This window comes from Simochromis diagramma, unplaced genomic scaffold (genome assembly GCF_900408965.1).
Source record: "Simochromis diagramma unplaced genomic scaffold, fSimDia1.1 OVJJ01000753.1, whole genome shotgun sequence".
In the NCBI taxonomy this organism is placed as follows: domain Eukaryota; kingdom Metazoa; phylum Chordata; class Actinopteri; order Cichliformes; family Cichlidae; genus Simochromis; species Simochromis diagramma.
The window spans coordinates 12206662-12221938 of NW_024387523.1; the positions used below are offsets into that span (position 1 = coordinate 12206662).

At 41.4% G+C, this 15277-nt stretch overlaps 1 protein-coding gene across 1 annotated transcript; it reads left to right on the top strand.

The window, feature by feature from the left end:
• The first annotated feature begins 160 nt into the window (after positions 1–160).
• Positions 161–14717, top strand: LOC120726366 (nucleosome-remodeling factor subunit BPTF-like). The gene is made up of 9 exons (XM_040019882.1): positions 161–346; positions 5250–5977; positions 9063–9225; positions 9325–9431; positions 9627–9760; positions 10941–11080; positions 12143–12404; positions 12897–13201; positions 13758–14717. The coding sequence occupies exons 1-9, from the start codon at positions 313–315 to the stop codon at positions 14210–14212; spliced, it is 2328 nt and encodes a 775-aa protein (XP_039875816.1). The 5' UTR covers positions 161–312; the 3' UTR covers positions 14213–14717.
• Positions 14718–15277: the final 560 nt, after the last annotated feature.

Here is a 15277-nt window from a genome sequence, read left to right on the forward strand (position 1 = left end):
TTTTTTTTTAGCTGTTTGCGATGAGCGAGACTAGATAAGGATAAAACTCAGGCTTCTTGTTTGAACAGGAAGTCGTTACCTGGTTTTGAGACACCTTTTTTCCTTGTAAAAGTAGAGTTATGGTGCATCTGTTCTGTTCTGTGATTGGCTGCTTCTGTTTCACCCTTCACGTGATAATTCTCCGTCACACAGCAGAGAGAGGTAATCAATCAATCAAGCCCATTAACCTGCGGTCATGAAGACATTCGCTTCGTTGTCTGCTCGACTTAATTGATTATTAGCACAAGTTTATTGGTTTTGACGGTGGCGTTCATGGACGAAGACGGTGACGCAGGTGAAGACTTGGGTAAGGATACTCAGGCTGCCCTTTAATTGTTTTATTGGCTTGTTTTAGCCTTTTCAATTGATGCACGCGGACAAACTTTTAACGCCATTTTTTAACAAACTTTTGAAAGACGTCTTATTTAAAGCTTTTATTTTTTCCCCCCTGTGAGTGAAGCTCCCAGTGCAGCTCTGCTCCGCGGAGACGACTTAAAACACGGCTATTAACATTCACGACCCGGTGTTTGGAGATGGGGACAGCTTTGCTAGTTTAGCAGCACCTAGCCGCTCAGAGTTAATTAACGGTCAGGTGAGGTGGTGGCACGAGGCGGCGCACGGCTGGGACACTAATTAAGCCACCGCAGGCTGCTGCTCCTCCCGAGACCGACGCGCGTTTTATTTGACCTGCGGGTCACCACGTGACCCCTGGAGATGTGAAAGAAATCTTCAAACATCATCGGGTTATTTCTCCAAATACTGGTACCTTATCTGACTCCAGCTCAGTGAGTGACAGAGGAAAATGCACCAATGTAGCTGAGCGGCGTGAGAGTTCATGAATGCATATACACCTGCTTTGTGGCATTTTCAGAGTTGAGATGTGCTTTTCATTAATATAGGTTGCTTCAGTTTGAATAACTTAAAAAGAGAAAAGAAAAGAAGCTGGACTGAATCAAAATTACCCAAATAAAGATGGAAATTGATGAGTTTAGTGATTCCAATATTGATATCACCTATTGATTTGATTCCTTATCACCACCATGACTAAGCAGTATATCACATTAAATCCAGTTCTTCATACAGCGCCAAATCACAATAACAGTCACCTCAAGGCACTTTATATTGTAAGGTAGACCTGACAATAATACCTACAACACAAAAATCCAACAATTATATGAACCCTATGAGCAAGCACTTTGGCGACAGTGGGAAGGAAAAACTCCTGAAGACATTACATTCATGCAAATTAATAGCATGTTGTGTGATCAAATGTTTGTGTATGTTGGAGGCATTTTCCTTTTTTTTTGTGTGATCAGTGTGTGTTACTTTCTCTTTGGAGTAATTAAGTAATTTGTTACACTGCTCATTGCACTACTTTCATGTTACTCTATAAAATAGCTGAAACGTATTGTCTCAAAACTACCATTTAACAATATAAACCTGAGGTTACAATCTTACACACAGCACAAATCCCTATCCTAATGAGGGTGACCCAAATGATCTTTCTCTTAGTATTTAGTTGTGAACACAAAGTAAAGATGAAAACCAGCACGAAAACACTTGAAAGTGATTCTACTTTAGAAACATGAACATCTAGAAATGGAGGCTGCAACCCAACTGCTTATGTTTGTTACCTGTTAAAGTTCAGGGTCTGGCTGCTGGGCTGGGGCCCGCATTCACTCAGCTTTCACTCTGGGTTCTTGGCTAGCTTGGTTTTAGCATGCTGTCTGGTTGGCTTAGTATTAGCATGCTGTGTGTGTGTGAAGAGTCAAAGTAGTGTTAACAGCATAATGCAGTTGTTTCTGAGCTGGATGTAGTTTCCACTTTACCATCCCGTGCTTGTCCTTTTGTGAAATAAGAGTAACATCCATATCCACGCTGCAGACTGTGCCAGTGTTTTAACACAGGACCACAAGTGCAACTGAAACAGAAGCAGGATAGGCAGGCTGACTAACAACAAGGAATTGGACTACTGGGAGCCGATTCTACACAAGAACCGGTTCTCGATTCCCATCCCTATTACCAAAGGCAGAAATATAGTTTGGTTAACTATAGCAATTTTAAAACCTAGCAATGACCCACTTGACAGTGGACATGTAATGAAATTATTGCACAGTGTCATAAGAAATTAAGTCAACCCAGCAAAAGTGCCACTCAGTTAAGTTTATATTAAAAGCGTAAACTCAAAAGCCAACAACAATAAATAAAATATAGGGAACGCGTCACCTGTCTGGTCAGATGCCAAGCAGTGGAGCCACTGACGACCCAATTATCCGTAGTACTGATACCATCACTGGTATCTGTATCGGATTGATACTAGCACAATAGGATCGATATGTTAACCCTATTAAAATGTGTTCAGATTTTGCAGATTGGTGATGATTCATCTCATAAGTCATGAAACGATGAGCTCCCCTACATAAGCTGCCTTTATAAGTTAAAAGTATCACTATTGGTTTTGGTATCAGTAATACTGGCCCTGTGTTTACTTTGTATGGTATCGATACAGGAATTTGCAGGTTCACTACCACGCATGACGGCCAGGTAACTGCTAAAGAATCCCTTCTCACCTTTTTTGAGCTAATAAATGGCAGGAATCACCCACATATGCAGAAAGGTTGCATCTCACCTTTCTCTTTGAGGTCTTTTTTTCCCTCCCATCTTCAACATCCTTTGTCCAGTATATCCACTACTTCCCCTACAGATGTCCAAACCGTCTCAGCCTTCCTGCTCTAACTTGTCTGCAGAGTGCTCAACCTGGGAACCGGTTGGGAAATAAAAAGAATGACATTGAACAAAAACTTTCCTTTTGGTGAAGGAAGCATTTGTAGTTTTACTAGTTAACACACAAAAAAAGGTGTTAGTTCACTTTTCCCAACACTGCAGAGGCCTGATGATGGAGTGGGATTTCATCTTGTCTGGTTATCAGGGTTTTTCTGTGCTATTAAGATGGTTCACTTCTTATCAGGGTGCTTCACCATGATAACTTGTTCCCTAGATTAGAGATCATTAGGTCTGAAATCAGCGTCTACTGACCTGCCAGTTCTCGGGGAAATGACACCATTCCTGGAAGATTCCTCTGACTTCCTGTGTGGATAGTAGGAGAGTCTAGTGTCTTCACACTTCCCAGATGATCAATAAGAGAGATATATTTTTGGATAAACCTTTTTTTTTTCCCCTTATTTTTTCCCTTCCAGTTTTGGCTGGTTTGTATTTAATTTGCACATAGACTAAGCCTGCCTTTGAATTCTGTTTGTTGCATTTACTCTTCACTTGCTCTCAGATCATCAACCAACAGCGAAGCTGCAGCTGAAAGAATGAGAACTAACATTGCCTTCTAAACATTAACCCTTTAAGACCTACCATAGAACCAAGTCCGCCAGAGCTTATATTATATTTTTACCTGCTGTGGAGCCATTTTTGGGAGCATTTCAAGTTGCTATACATCAATACAACCATTATAGCCCAGATTTTAATAATATGTATTCATTAAGTGCATAGTAATTACATAAATTGCAAAAAAGTGCAATAAACTACAAAAAAAATTGAAAATCGTTTTTGCTTTTTTAACATATATTTGTAGTTAGAGAAATTTAAGAGGCTTATCCCTCAAAACTGTAAATACAAAAAAGTTGCACAAAATAGTTTCCCACCATAGGAAATTTATTTTGAGTGTCTTCATAGTTTTATTTTTGAAATACACCAATTTTTATACACTGCAGGAAAAACGAAAATAAATATTATACTGCAAATTTGCAAAAAAGCAGCATCTGCATCAAAATAAACTATTTCCAGCAGTGCAATATGAGTCCTAAGCATCCCAGAAATGACACAGAAAGTCATAAAGTCAAAGATAACTTTTAAAAAGACCAGTATAGGCTCTGAGGGCCTGATAGTAAAAAGGACTACATTTCCGCGAAAATGACGTCACTTCCGGTTTCGGGCAGGTAATGGCGGAAATGCAAAAGTTCGCGCTGACGTCTATTCCAACGTAGGAAGTGTTATGAACAGCTGATCGGACCGGCACAGCGTGTTTCTGGAATATTATGTTTTTGTTCCTGCAAGCGCTTTTTATGCAGTTTTTGCAAAGCTTTATGTGGAAGGAAACCGTGACCTAGGACAAGCTGATGGCATAAGATGTAAGTACAACTCCTCCGGTTTCATATGCAAAAAAAATTTTTGCGCTAGCTTACGTGGTTGCAGAGCTACCGGGATTTAAAAATAGTTACGCAAAACAGAGCGTGCCCGCTCCGATCGGCTGTAAAGGGTTAATTTAGTCATTTTAGTCATTTACTCATTATAATCCATGAGATTCTGATAAACAGTGGGTATTTTTGCTGTCTTTCTCTCCTGGCTTTAAATAGGCTAAACTTTATTACCCTCTCTTTTCCTGTCTTACAAAGCACTGAGTGTCCATGCATTCATTCAGCGCTTTCAGTATTTATCTACTGTGCAGTGCTTTTCCTTCACCACCGCTGCTTTGTCTGGAGCAGCTGTGTTTCTCTCAGTCTGTATTATGTGTTCAACCGATTCATGGTTTTCTAATATTATAGATTCATCTTTTGAACAATCAGCTGCTCTGTTACTAACATCTGTTTTCTGTTGATAATGCCACAGATGCCGCCCAGTTTAATGTGAATGTGCAGGTTAAAACATAGGTTAACTTAGTGAGTTGATAAAAGCTTGATGTGTTCCTGACTAAATATGTTCGGATAAGGGAGTCCAGATAACACAAAGACAACCTGGGTATGTTGAACTCGCTTTATAGTACTTAGTTCCAGCTTATAATGACTTGAGGTGAGAAACCTTCAGTTTTCAGGAGCTTGTTAGGAAAAACACGCATATTTGGGCATATTTTTGCAATATCTGACCAAATAAACTGGGTAAAATGGTCCATAATGAAAACATAGTGCAGTAGGCTGGAACTTAAAGATCAAAGCCTTCTCCTAACTGCCACAAAATGAATTCTGGCTTTGAAGTTCTTGAGCCTGTATTCATTTTTCAGACTGGCCTGATCCAAAAATGTATTTCTGTTATTATTGTATTCTTGTAGAAGTCAAGATGTAATATGTTGATGATAATTATGAGCTCATTAATGTCCAGAGTACTATATTAATAGAAGGTAGGATGCTGAAGTAAAACCAGATGAGTGATTTTTAGTCCAAATTTTTAAGTTAAAAAAAACAAATTCTTGCTTTACTCTGTTGCAGACTGTCCAAGCCTTCTGTGTGAGGAACTGGAGGATTTGTCAAAAAACAGCAACCGAGGGAACATGAGCAGGAGGAGAAGGAGGAGGAGGAGGAAGAGGAGGGAAATGGAGGAGGAAGTGTTTAGTCAGTGGGAGGATGAAGAGGCAGCAGAGGAGACATGGCGAGAAGAGAAGGATGGGGAGGGGGGGAAAGAAGAGAAAGTTGTGACAGAGGAAGAAGAGGAGGAGCAGGTGAAGCCTGAGAGTGGGCTGAAAGCGGGGGCGGCACAGGAGGTGCAGATGGAAGACAACAAGATTGAGAAGGCCAAGGAAACAATTGCTGATGAACAAGAGAGTACAGTGACAAAGCGCTCAGCACAAAAAGATGAGCAGAAGAAGAGTAAGAAGAAGCGAGGGAGGAAGCAAAGTGAGCAGGTGAGAAGTAAGAGAGGAGTAAAGGATGTTGGTGAGAGGTCTGAGGAGATGAAGAAAAGTGAGACACAGGAGGTGCCAGCGATGAGCTCAGAGGAGACCTCGGCTCTGACGAACAGCTGTGACCTCTCTGACCCACTCTACTTGGGGTTTGGGGGGACAGGGTTGTGTTGTCCTCCAGTTCCCATCCCCCTGCTGTACTCCTCGCAGCCTCCTGTCTCCATCCAGCCCACATGTCCTCAGCCACAGAGTAACAAAAGACCTCATAGCCCCCTTCTGCCTCACAGTGTCCCCCAGCAGGGCCCACAACCACTTGAGGTGAGAGGAGACCATTCATGTGCTCGTACCTGATGATCTGTAAACTACTTGAAATGTATTCTCCCTTTCATTTGCTCAAGATTCATTGCACGCTGAACCTGAGTGACACATTCACACCAAACTCTATTTGTATGCTGCTGTATTTCAGACACGCAGATTTAAGATCTTTCTCAAACTTAAGCCAGTTTCACACATGAACCCCAACAATGTTAGGAAATCATGTCAGTACATTCCCTCGAGTGGTTCTTTTTCACATGTAAGAACTTTGGATGCATTCTCACCACTAATATTTTGCTGGGTTTTGTCAAGGATGCTCTCTGAGTGTCCTTGTAAGGTTCTCGCCGACCCACGTCAAAATAGCCCTAATTACTTGAACTGAAGGTAACTGGACTTACATTTTTTGGGGTTTATAAAGGTGTCTCTTCACTCACCTAAGAAGCTTCTTTACTTCTTAAATGTCTTAAGGCCCAGGTATTTAACCCCTGATGGGGTTGTCACTTTAAATGTGGTCCTAAAAGATGTGGACAAGCCTGTTCTGTCCGATTTAGACTTCTGCTGGGAATCTTTGTAGTGCTTGCAATGTAACCTACGCAAATGGCCAACGTCATTGCTGGCATTTATGGTGCATTGTGTTAATTACAATGTGCTAATGTCCTGGTCTTTTATATGTAGTGCCAGCCAATAGAAAAAAATAAAATCTTGGGACTAGGGATTGAAATCTGCCCCTCTAGATTTTTCACTTGTTTATACATTTCCTTACATCCATTCCAATAGTTTAGTCTCCCTCCAGAAATTTGCTGACATTTGTGAGTACTTATGTTGATACTATTATTATTAATGTTCCTTATATTGAAGAGATGATTGTTACTTTCACTAATAAATTTTAAAACTGCAGTGAAAAAGGTGAGGGGGGAAAAAAAAGAAGAAGAAGCGCAAAACTGCAATCGATGGTGCTGAAATGGCCAATCACAACAATCGTGGGCTACGTTGAGCTAACATGTAGTCACATTGCTAGGGTGATGCACAAGAGATTTCCCCATAAGTTTTCAGAGGGGTTTGAGGTTAAGACCTATATGTTTATATTTATATAAACATTTGCAGACATGTTGGAAGTTGGTGCGTTCCAGAAACAGTGAGGAAAAACTGGATTTGTTTTGGTTATTAGCAATAAAAATACATTCATGGATGGAGCCTGACCAGTGCTCTGTGTATAGCTTATTTAGCGAGTCAAAAATACACAACAGTGGAAGTACAGATTAAAAACACTTATTCTATTTATTCAGGTACACACTAATAGCTACAGCATAGATTTCTTGCTGAAGCATAAATCTCCAGTCAGTCTTTAAGGGTCATATGAGTCAAGATGTGACTCCTCTGTGAGACATTGCCCTGCCATATTGTTGTGAGCTATTAAGGTCACATGGGTCAAGCTGTGGGGGTTGGGAAGAGGATTTCAGGACTGCATTATAGGTGGCTGATAATTAGCGTCACTACCTCCACTCAGTGGTGGTTGTTCACAGTGCCCATAGATGGCCTCTGTCTGTGTTCTTGATCGAAGATCTCTGCTCTCCTATGTAAAGGTCCAAGCACTCCTCACTGCATTGCATGGTGAACTCGGAGTATTTTGATTAGGTAGTTTTTTGCGAGGGCGTTGCTTTGTCTGAAGTGCACTGGGATGTTGTGCTTAGAGAAATTTCTCCAACAAACCTGCCAGATGCTGTCTGAGTAAAGCATGGACAATGCAGGATACACAACGCCCACTCGCTTGTTGTGAATACTCTCGATAATTACCTGTAGCATCCTCATATGGGTTCAGGTGGAAATGATTCTGTATTAAGCAGTGCAAAGACAGTTTATCTGAATGATTTGGACATTTGTGTCGAGAGAATTTCAGGGTTACAGTGTGTGAAAAGACAAAAATAAACACATTATACTTGGCTGCTGATCATGAAGTTTAACCTTTAACCCAACCGTTTTGCATTTTCTAGTAAATCTCAACAGGTTTCTAATAATGGCTCATTCAGTGTGTAATTACAGTCTAATGTGTATGAAATATGCACACCTACAGTCCTCTGAATTATTAATGATGCAGCTGTGAAAATGGCATCCTGGATTTGAATGTTTGGCTCAGTGTGTAATGTAGTGTGATATCCGTAGGTGACAGATTCTTTGAAGCCATTAACGAGCACATTCAGCGTGTGGAGAATGATCTCATCTCACTGAAAAGCTATGTAAGGTGATAACGGTAAATTAATCGTTCTTTACTGTTATTTGCCAGGATGACACTCTTGGACCCACAGCATGCACTGTGCTAGTAATCGGTACTTTTAATGTTTACCACTCAGACGTAGATCTCAGATAATATCACGGGTTCTACAACAGCAAGACGTTTCAGACCAGATCAAATCAGAAATGATTGTTTGTTTTTGAACTACGCTAACCTGAGACAAATTTTTACAGAGACTGACAACTGAAATGTGAGTTTGGTAGAGCTGGAACAGTCAGTTACCAGTTTGGCAGGAGAAGAACTGTTTATTTTCATAACTGATCAATCTTTAAGACTACTTTACTTGTTCTTGTCTCTGGGCAGTTTTGATATGTTTGGTTATTGTCTGTCATCAGAAAAAGTAAGCAGTTTGAAGACATTACATCAGGTCCTGGATAACTGCGGTGGGCATTTTTATATTCACTAGATTTAATGAACCAAGCAATTAACAGAAAATGAGAAAAATCATTACCTGCTGGCTGCAGCCCTGGAACAGACGTGTTAATATCACATATGGGAAAGAACAATGGAAATTAATTACTTGGTCCTGGAAGTCCTAAATGAACTTTTATTTTTGGGAAATGATTGCTGCATTGCTTTGTGTGGGCTGAAACATTCAACTCTGCACTGCACTCAAAGGTTTTTCCTTTTTTTTTTCCCCCCTAAACGACTCTCCAAAATTATATTTAGCTTTTAAAAATGTGATAATTGATACCTGACTATTTAAAATCCTTTTTTTTAAAGGGGGAAAAAACATTGGGACATTTTACTGAATTTGACTGAAAACATCTGTGCTGAGGTAGTGTTTCTTCATGGCAGATGGAGATAACGCAGGTATACTCCACCCGACGCTCCATCCGCTACAGCACCAGGGGCCGAGGTCGAGCCCTCAGCTTCCCACTGCTGCCAGGGATAGAGTCTGTGGACAGCTGCCTGCTGCCACCTGCACCGAAGAAGAAGACACGGACGCTCTACAGCACAGGTGAGGGGAAACGTCTCTGTGTGTGCTCACATTTGACTGCTATGCAAATTATTGCCCTGTAATTTGTGTGTGTGTACACTAACGTACTCTTGCGTACAGATCAGTTAGAGCATCTAGAGGCCCTTTTCCAAGAGGATCACTATCCGGACGCGGAAAAAAGGAAAGTGATTGCTACTTCAGTCGGCGTCACACCTCAGAGAATTATGGTTAGACTCTTACTCTGTTCATCTTCTGTGAAATTTTACTGAAGACGTGATGTTTTCCTTATGAAGATGTGCTACTGGCATTTTTTTTTCTTGTGTTCCTGAAAATCCCATCTCATCCTCTGTAAAGCAGTTTCTACCTTTTTTGTTGGCCTCCTCAGTCTTATTTGTTTCCCCCTGAATGTTTCTGGGTCCCAGGTCTGGTTTCAGAACCGGAGGGCAAAGTGGAGGAAAGTACGTGCTGTTACAGCAAAGGTGGAACACGGACAGAGTAGAGCCGAATACAGTCCACATCACCAAATCAATCCCATGCCCACACTGGCTCACAACAGGTATTTCTGTTTCTTTTATTTCTGTGTGTCTGTGTAGGTTTGCAGTCATCCAGGTCATGGTAGTCTAGAGAGACTGAAGAAAATAAGGTAGATGGACTTCTTTAGGTTTGAAGGCTGTACACTTAAAGAATAAATGTCACTCTTTTGAGGATGCCAGTGCTCACATTTTGGACTAAGAAGACAAGATGGTTTGAGCGAGAAGTAAAGGAGGTCATTTGTTCTTGCAAAGGTTTCTTCGGTTAAAAGGGAGGTTTTTTTTTTTTTTTTTTTTCCTTCTTGCTGTTTCTCACTCCTAGGGTGTCGTCTGATTGCTTTCTCTGCATTATTGTAGGGCCTTTACCTTACAATGCAAAGTGCCTCGAGGCAACTGCTGTGATTTGGCACTATATAAATAAACCAGAATTGAATCCACATCCACTGTGAACGACCATCGTTGATGTGACGTCATTTGTATGCGACACAACAATGGAGAAGCTCAAGACGATGGTGTACCTGCTGCTCTGTGTGTGGCTTTTTTTTGGGGGGGGATTTCCCCCATTGTCGGCTTTCAGAAATGGTAGTTTTGTTTTTTGTGATTAAGTCGCTCTCATGACTGACTGAGTTACGTCTGTTGAAATCACATTTTTGGATAGGCTCGATCACTTCGAACCGGAGCCCAGTAGGTACTGAAAGTGTTATTGCCGTGTCTTTACTCAGCTGAGCCTCAACTGAGCTATTATTAAGGTCACATGATGAGGTTGGGCAAGCCCTCACAGTGACTTTACCCTTAACCCCCGGTGATAGTAATACACAGTCTTTTTTTTTTTTTTTTTTTTTTTTTTTTTTTCTCCTCACACCTTGGCTCATGTGAAGAAGCTCTGGGTTAATAATGGGTCAATGACCCTCAGGACCACTTCCAAAGCCCCCACTAGGCGTTAAATACCTGGGACTCTCCGTCTTTTGTTTGTAGAACTGAAGAAGCCTCTTGGATAAGAGGCGAATTATCTTGACAAAACACTACGTCCAGATGAACAGAATCAACTTTTGGAGATTTACTTACCTGGATGGTTGAGCATGCAAACCTAAAGAAGTCCAGTTGACACCCCCCCCACACACACACACACGCCTCTCTAGATTTTTATCTCTGTACTTTGATTTGATTCATGCTTAAGTGCATTTTTGTTCTTTGTCTTTGTTTTAGTAAGGGAGCCGCTTCTTTGTCTCGTTATTATGCTCCTCCCAAGCTACCCCAGCTTGCCCCTGTGCCACCTTCACTCCCCACCATAACCACTCAGAGCCCACCCTCCCACAGCAGCCTGTTGTCCAGCCTCAGCAGCCCAGGTGTGAAAATCCACACATGCACATTTTACGACACTCTGCTTTTAATGCATTAGCTTGATGAGCATTCAGTCTGTGTGAGGAATTCTGTTTATCTTATTAAAATAAACGACTCAACCCAAATTTAAAATTGCATACAAAGGTGTTAAAGATCGCATCACCCTTCAGCTGAGCTATGATGTTAGCAAGCTCTGTGCCCTTTTGTTTTGCACATTACACATTTGCCTCCAGTGCAAAAATAAATATACATAATCATTAAAAAGAAATCAAACATGCAGACCTCCCCACCGTGGCGAGCCCTTGTGTATAAGTGAACAGCTGAAAGTAGCATTGGAAAAAAAAATAGGTCCTACATAAAACTGCTCATAACTAGGTTTTTGAATTTTTACTTTAGTTTTGTTTGATTAAACAGACGAAGCTGTTAAGTGTTTTTTGTAATGTGAAGACCATCTCGTTCCATTGATGAAAAGGGAAACATCACAACAAAACAATCTAGATGGATACATAAGTCTAAAGGTCAGAGGAAAATATGTAAATTTGGATTTGGGATTAAGTTTCCCTTCAACCTGAATTATCATTCCTTTGTGAGGCGCTGATGAATGATTACAATCAGAATACTTTATTAATCCCAAAGGAAATGATCTCAAACCGGACCAGCTTAAATTCTTTGATGTCTGGATGATCAAGCAGCGATGCAGTCCCCCCACCTCCATCGTGGCTGAAAAATTTCGTTACATTTGCTTAGGACCCTCTGTTAACATTAGTTATTTTTACTGGAAGAGAGGCGGACAAAGCTTGCCCACCAAAACTCTTTCAGTTGTAGGGTCGGTTATGTAAAGTAGCAGCAAATTTGACCTCAATAAAATTTGTGGCTTTTATGGCATTACAAACATAGGTTTTTAACGGATTTTCCTACATATGAGGAAGTGTTTATAGAAGAATGACGTCTTTGTTCAGCTCAGCAAACCTTCACACTGCAGGTTGAGATAGTAAAATTACACAGAAACCAAACTACAGTATCTCTGTCTAATCTTACTTTGTAATTGCTTGGTTTTTATCTGTTAGGTGAAAGCAGAGTGAGGGATACAGGCCAGCAACAGCTTTCATCTCAGGAGGGTTTGGTGGAGTATCCCCCCCGTCCCATGCAGAGCCCTCCCCCTCTGCGGCGAGCCAGCCTTCCTCTTTTCACCTCGACCTTTAACTCTGCAAACCCCACTCCCCCTCTCCTCAACACACCAGCCCACACCCCACCCCTCTTCCTGGATGCTCTGGAGGGTGGCTCTACCTTGGCCCACCGTGAGACCCAGTCTCTGCCGACTGACACCAGGTCAGCTCCACTCACAGCAAACTGTGACATGAATACTAGAGGATGCTTCAAATATGGATGAGTATAAGAGCTGACAGCAGGACAGAGTAGGCAGAGAGGGAATCTGTGAAATACTGATGTAGTGATGGCTCACACAGCGTCTGTAGTAGCAGGGCGTCAGTTTTAGCTAAAATATGCTGTGAGAGATTGCGCTTAGTCACTTTGTTCTTATACAATTATGGTTGTATGACTATAGATGTGTGACAGCACTAAAACTTCTACTTTGTAGATACGGTTGGCAGTATCTGTGCATGTTCAGTAACGCAGATGTACTGCATAGAGATAGTGGCAGAAACCTCATAAATAATGTGAGACCTGAGAATAAAACTCTGATTGTGTCTGTCTGCCTCGATATCACTAGAAGTAATCATAAGCGCAACCACAACCTACAGATGGCGCAATAATCAAAGATGTTCATGTTTGTCACTAAGTTCTTGTTTGTGTTGTCCTCAGTTTGCTCTTTGACTTGGACTACCTGACGTCTAGCCAGCAGAGCAACACTCTGTCTTACCAGCTCCAGACCTCCTACCCCACCAGCCAGCCTCAGCTCCAACCTCAAGCATCTCTGCCCCGCATGACCTACCTCACACCATCCCCCTACCTCACCCCTAACCCTCCAGAGTCTAATCCTACTTCCTACCTGACTTTTGGCCCTGGAGGAAACTCGACAGGAGTGGTGACCTATTCCACCACGGGTCATGCCTACTTTCAGTCCCAGAGTGCAGGTCAAATCCTACTGCAGTCATCTGGTCACCACGGTGAGTCACTGGGGTAAAATGAGATTGCATTAATTGATGTATTGGAAAAAATATGAAATTTTACTCTGACAAAAGATCCTATAGGATCAAATGGAAAGTAAAAACTATACACCCTACATTAGTGTAAACTAACCCAGAAGTCAAAAGAAAGTTTGACTTGGTGCTTTCTATGTAAACAGATGTTTGCACAATCATTGAGCAAGGATTCAGTTTTTCAATAATTATTTTTAATCTTGTATTATACATTGCTCTCATCACTGTCATATCATCAGCTTTAGTCACCATTCAGTCAGTGGTGCAAATTAGAAAGATCAGAAGCTTTGTAGTTGGATGTTTAAATTACATGGTGATTTAATAAGGAAATGTATAGGTCAGCATTGATTAATAAGACAAAAGGGAGTCATGTTGAGGGCGCAGGAAAAACATTAGAATTAAATGGTATGCAGATACTCTTGGCATTCTTAGTCTTATGACGGGTGAAATGTTTGAGGTTTCAATTACTGCCACTGAAGCTGAATTTTCAGTCTGTTTGGATCTGCGTGTGTTTTCCATCCAGCTGGGATTACAGCGTACCAGTCTTACCCATGGGGCAACATGTGCAGTCAGCCAGCCATGCACCAGCGTACTCAGTGCCCTCCTGCTTACCCTGGCAGCTTGGGACCCGGTCGAGAGCACCAGCCTACCTCTTCCACCACCCTCCCTCTTCCTTCGTTCTTTCCTGGGGAGGACCAGGAGTCGTTGCATGCAAATTCCCAGAATCCTTCACTCAACCAGACTTTCACAAGCAGCACCACCAGCACCGCGACCGTCTTGCCACCTGTGTCAACGCTGCGGCACTCTTGCCTCAGGGTGGAGGATACTCCAGCCAGGGAGTCATTGCTAATGCCCTCGCAGGTCAACGCGGCCTCTCCAGAAAGCCCTGCAGTGCCCTCTTGTGTCAAAATTGAGTATGACAGTCCTAGAGAGATCCACAGCCACTTCCACTGCGACTTTTCTCCCATACATTTTTGACTTTAAGTGTGTGTGTGAGCGTGTGTGCATGTGTTTCAACTGTCTATGTAAATATAATATATGTGGATTTCTAAATTTCCTGTTTTTGTTACTATTAGGATGTTCTCAGCTGAAATGTGAAAGCCACCAGGCTTTAGTTTGCTGGCTGCAATAAATGCTCACTGCGCTGTTAATCATTTATTTCTGCATTTAACTTGGTTTTATAATCTAAAACAACAATTGAAGCATATTTTGTTTTTGTCTTTCGATGTCCCTTTTTAGGACAGTTTGTTTTTGCTCAAATTGTAGCTTATTTCAGGTACCTCAGAAAAGATATCTTGGTACCAGTTTAGAAATCAGAACGAGATGTGAAGAAACACTACACTGAAAAATAACATCACTGAGTCTGTATTTTTTTTAAATTGGCTAAAGAATTAATCAGGGACATTAAAGTCTGGCTTCAGTCACATGTTCTGCTAAAATATGGTGATAGAAATGTTGCACAAATGTAACCTGCTACATTTCAGAGGAACACCCCCCCCCCCCCCCCCCCCCCCCCACTGTTCAATAAAGAGACAAATATACTATAATATCCTTAGAGTTATAAATAAGTTATAAATATATGTGTAATATGTAGTCCTGTTGCTTTTTTGTTTTTGAATGTTAGGGCTTTAAAATGTTTCTGGTTCCAATGTCTCTGTGATTCGGTTAAACTGGATAAAGAATTTGTTAACATTTGTCAGTCCTGCTGTGGTCACCCATAAGTAGAAGCTGATTTATAAACTGATAATATGAGGTGTGGTCATAATGGTCCACAACTCTGGCCATGAAGATGAAGGTCATGGCTTTTTTTTTTTTTTTTTTTTTTTTTTTTTTTTTTTCTTAGACTGGTGGATCTCCCCTTCAAGGTTTTCTCCCCGTGCACTTCTAAACTGTTCCCAGTGATGCTGCTAATTTTAGATCAATCCTGCTTTGCACGCTGGATTTTCTCCACTGTGTCAAAACTGTGAGGTTTTGATCTAAAGTTTCATATCAGAAGAGGACTGGTGGTGAAAGCAGATTATGTTCGTGTGGTCCAGGTAGTTC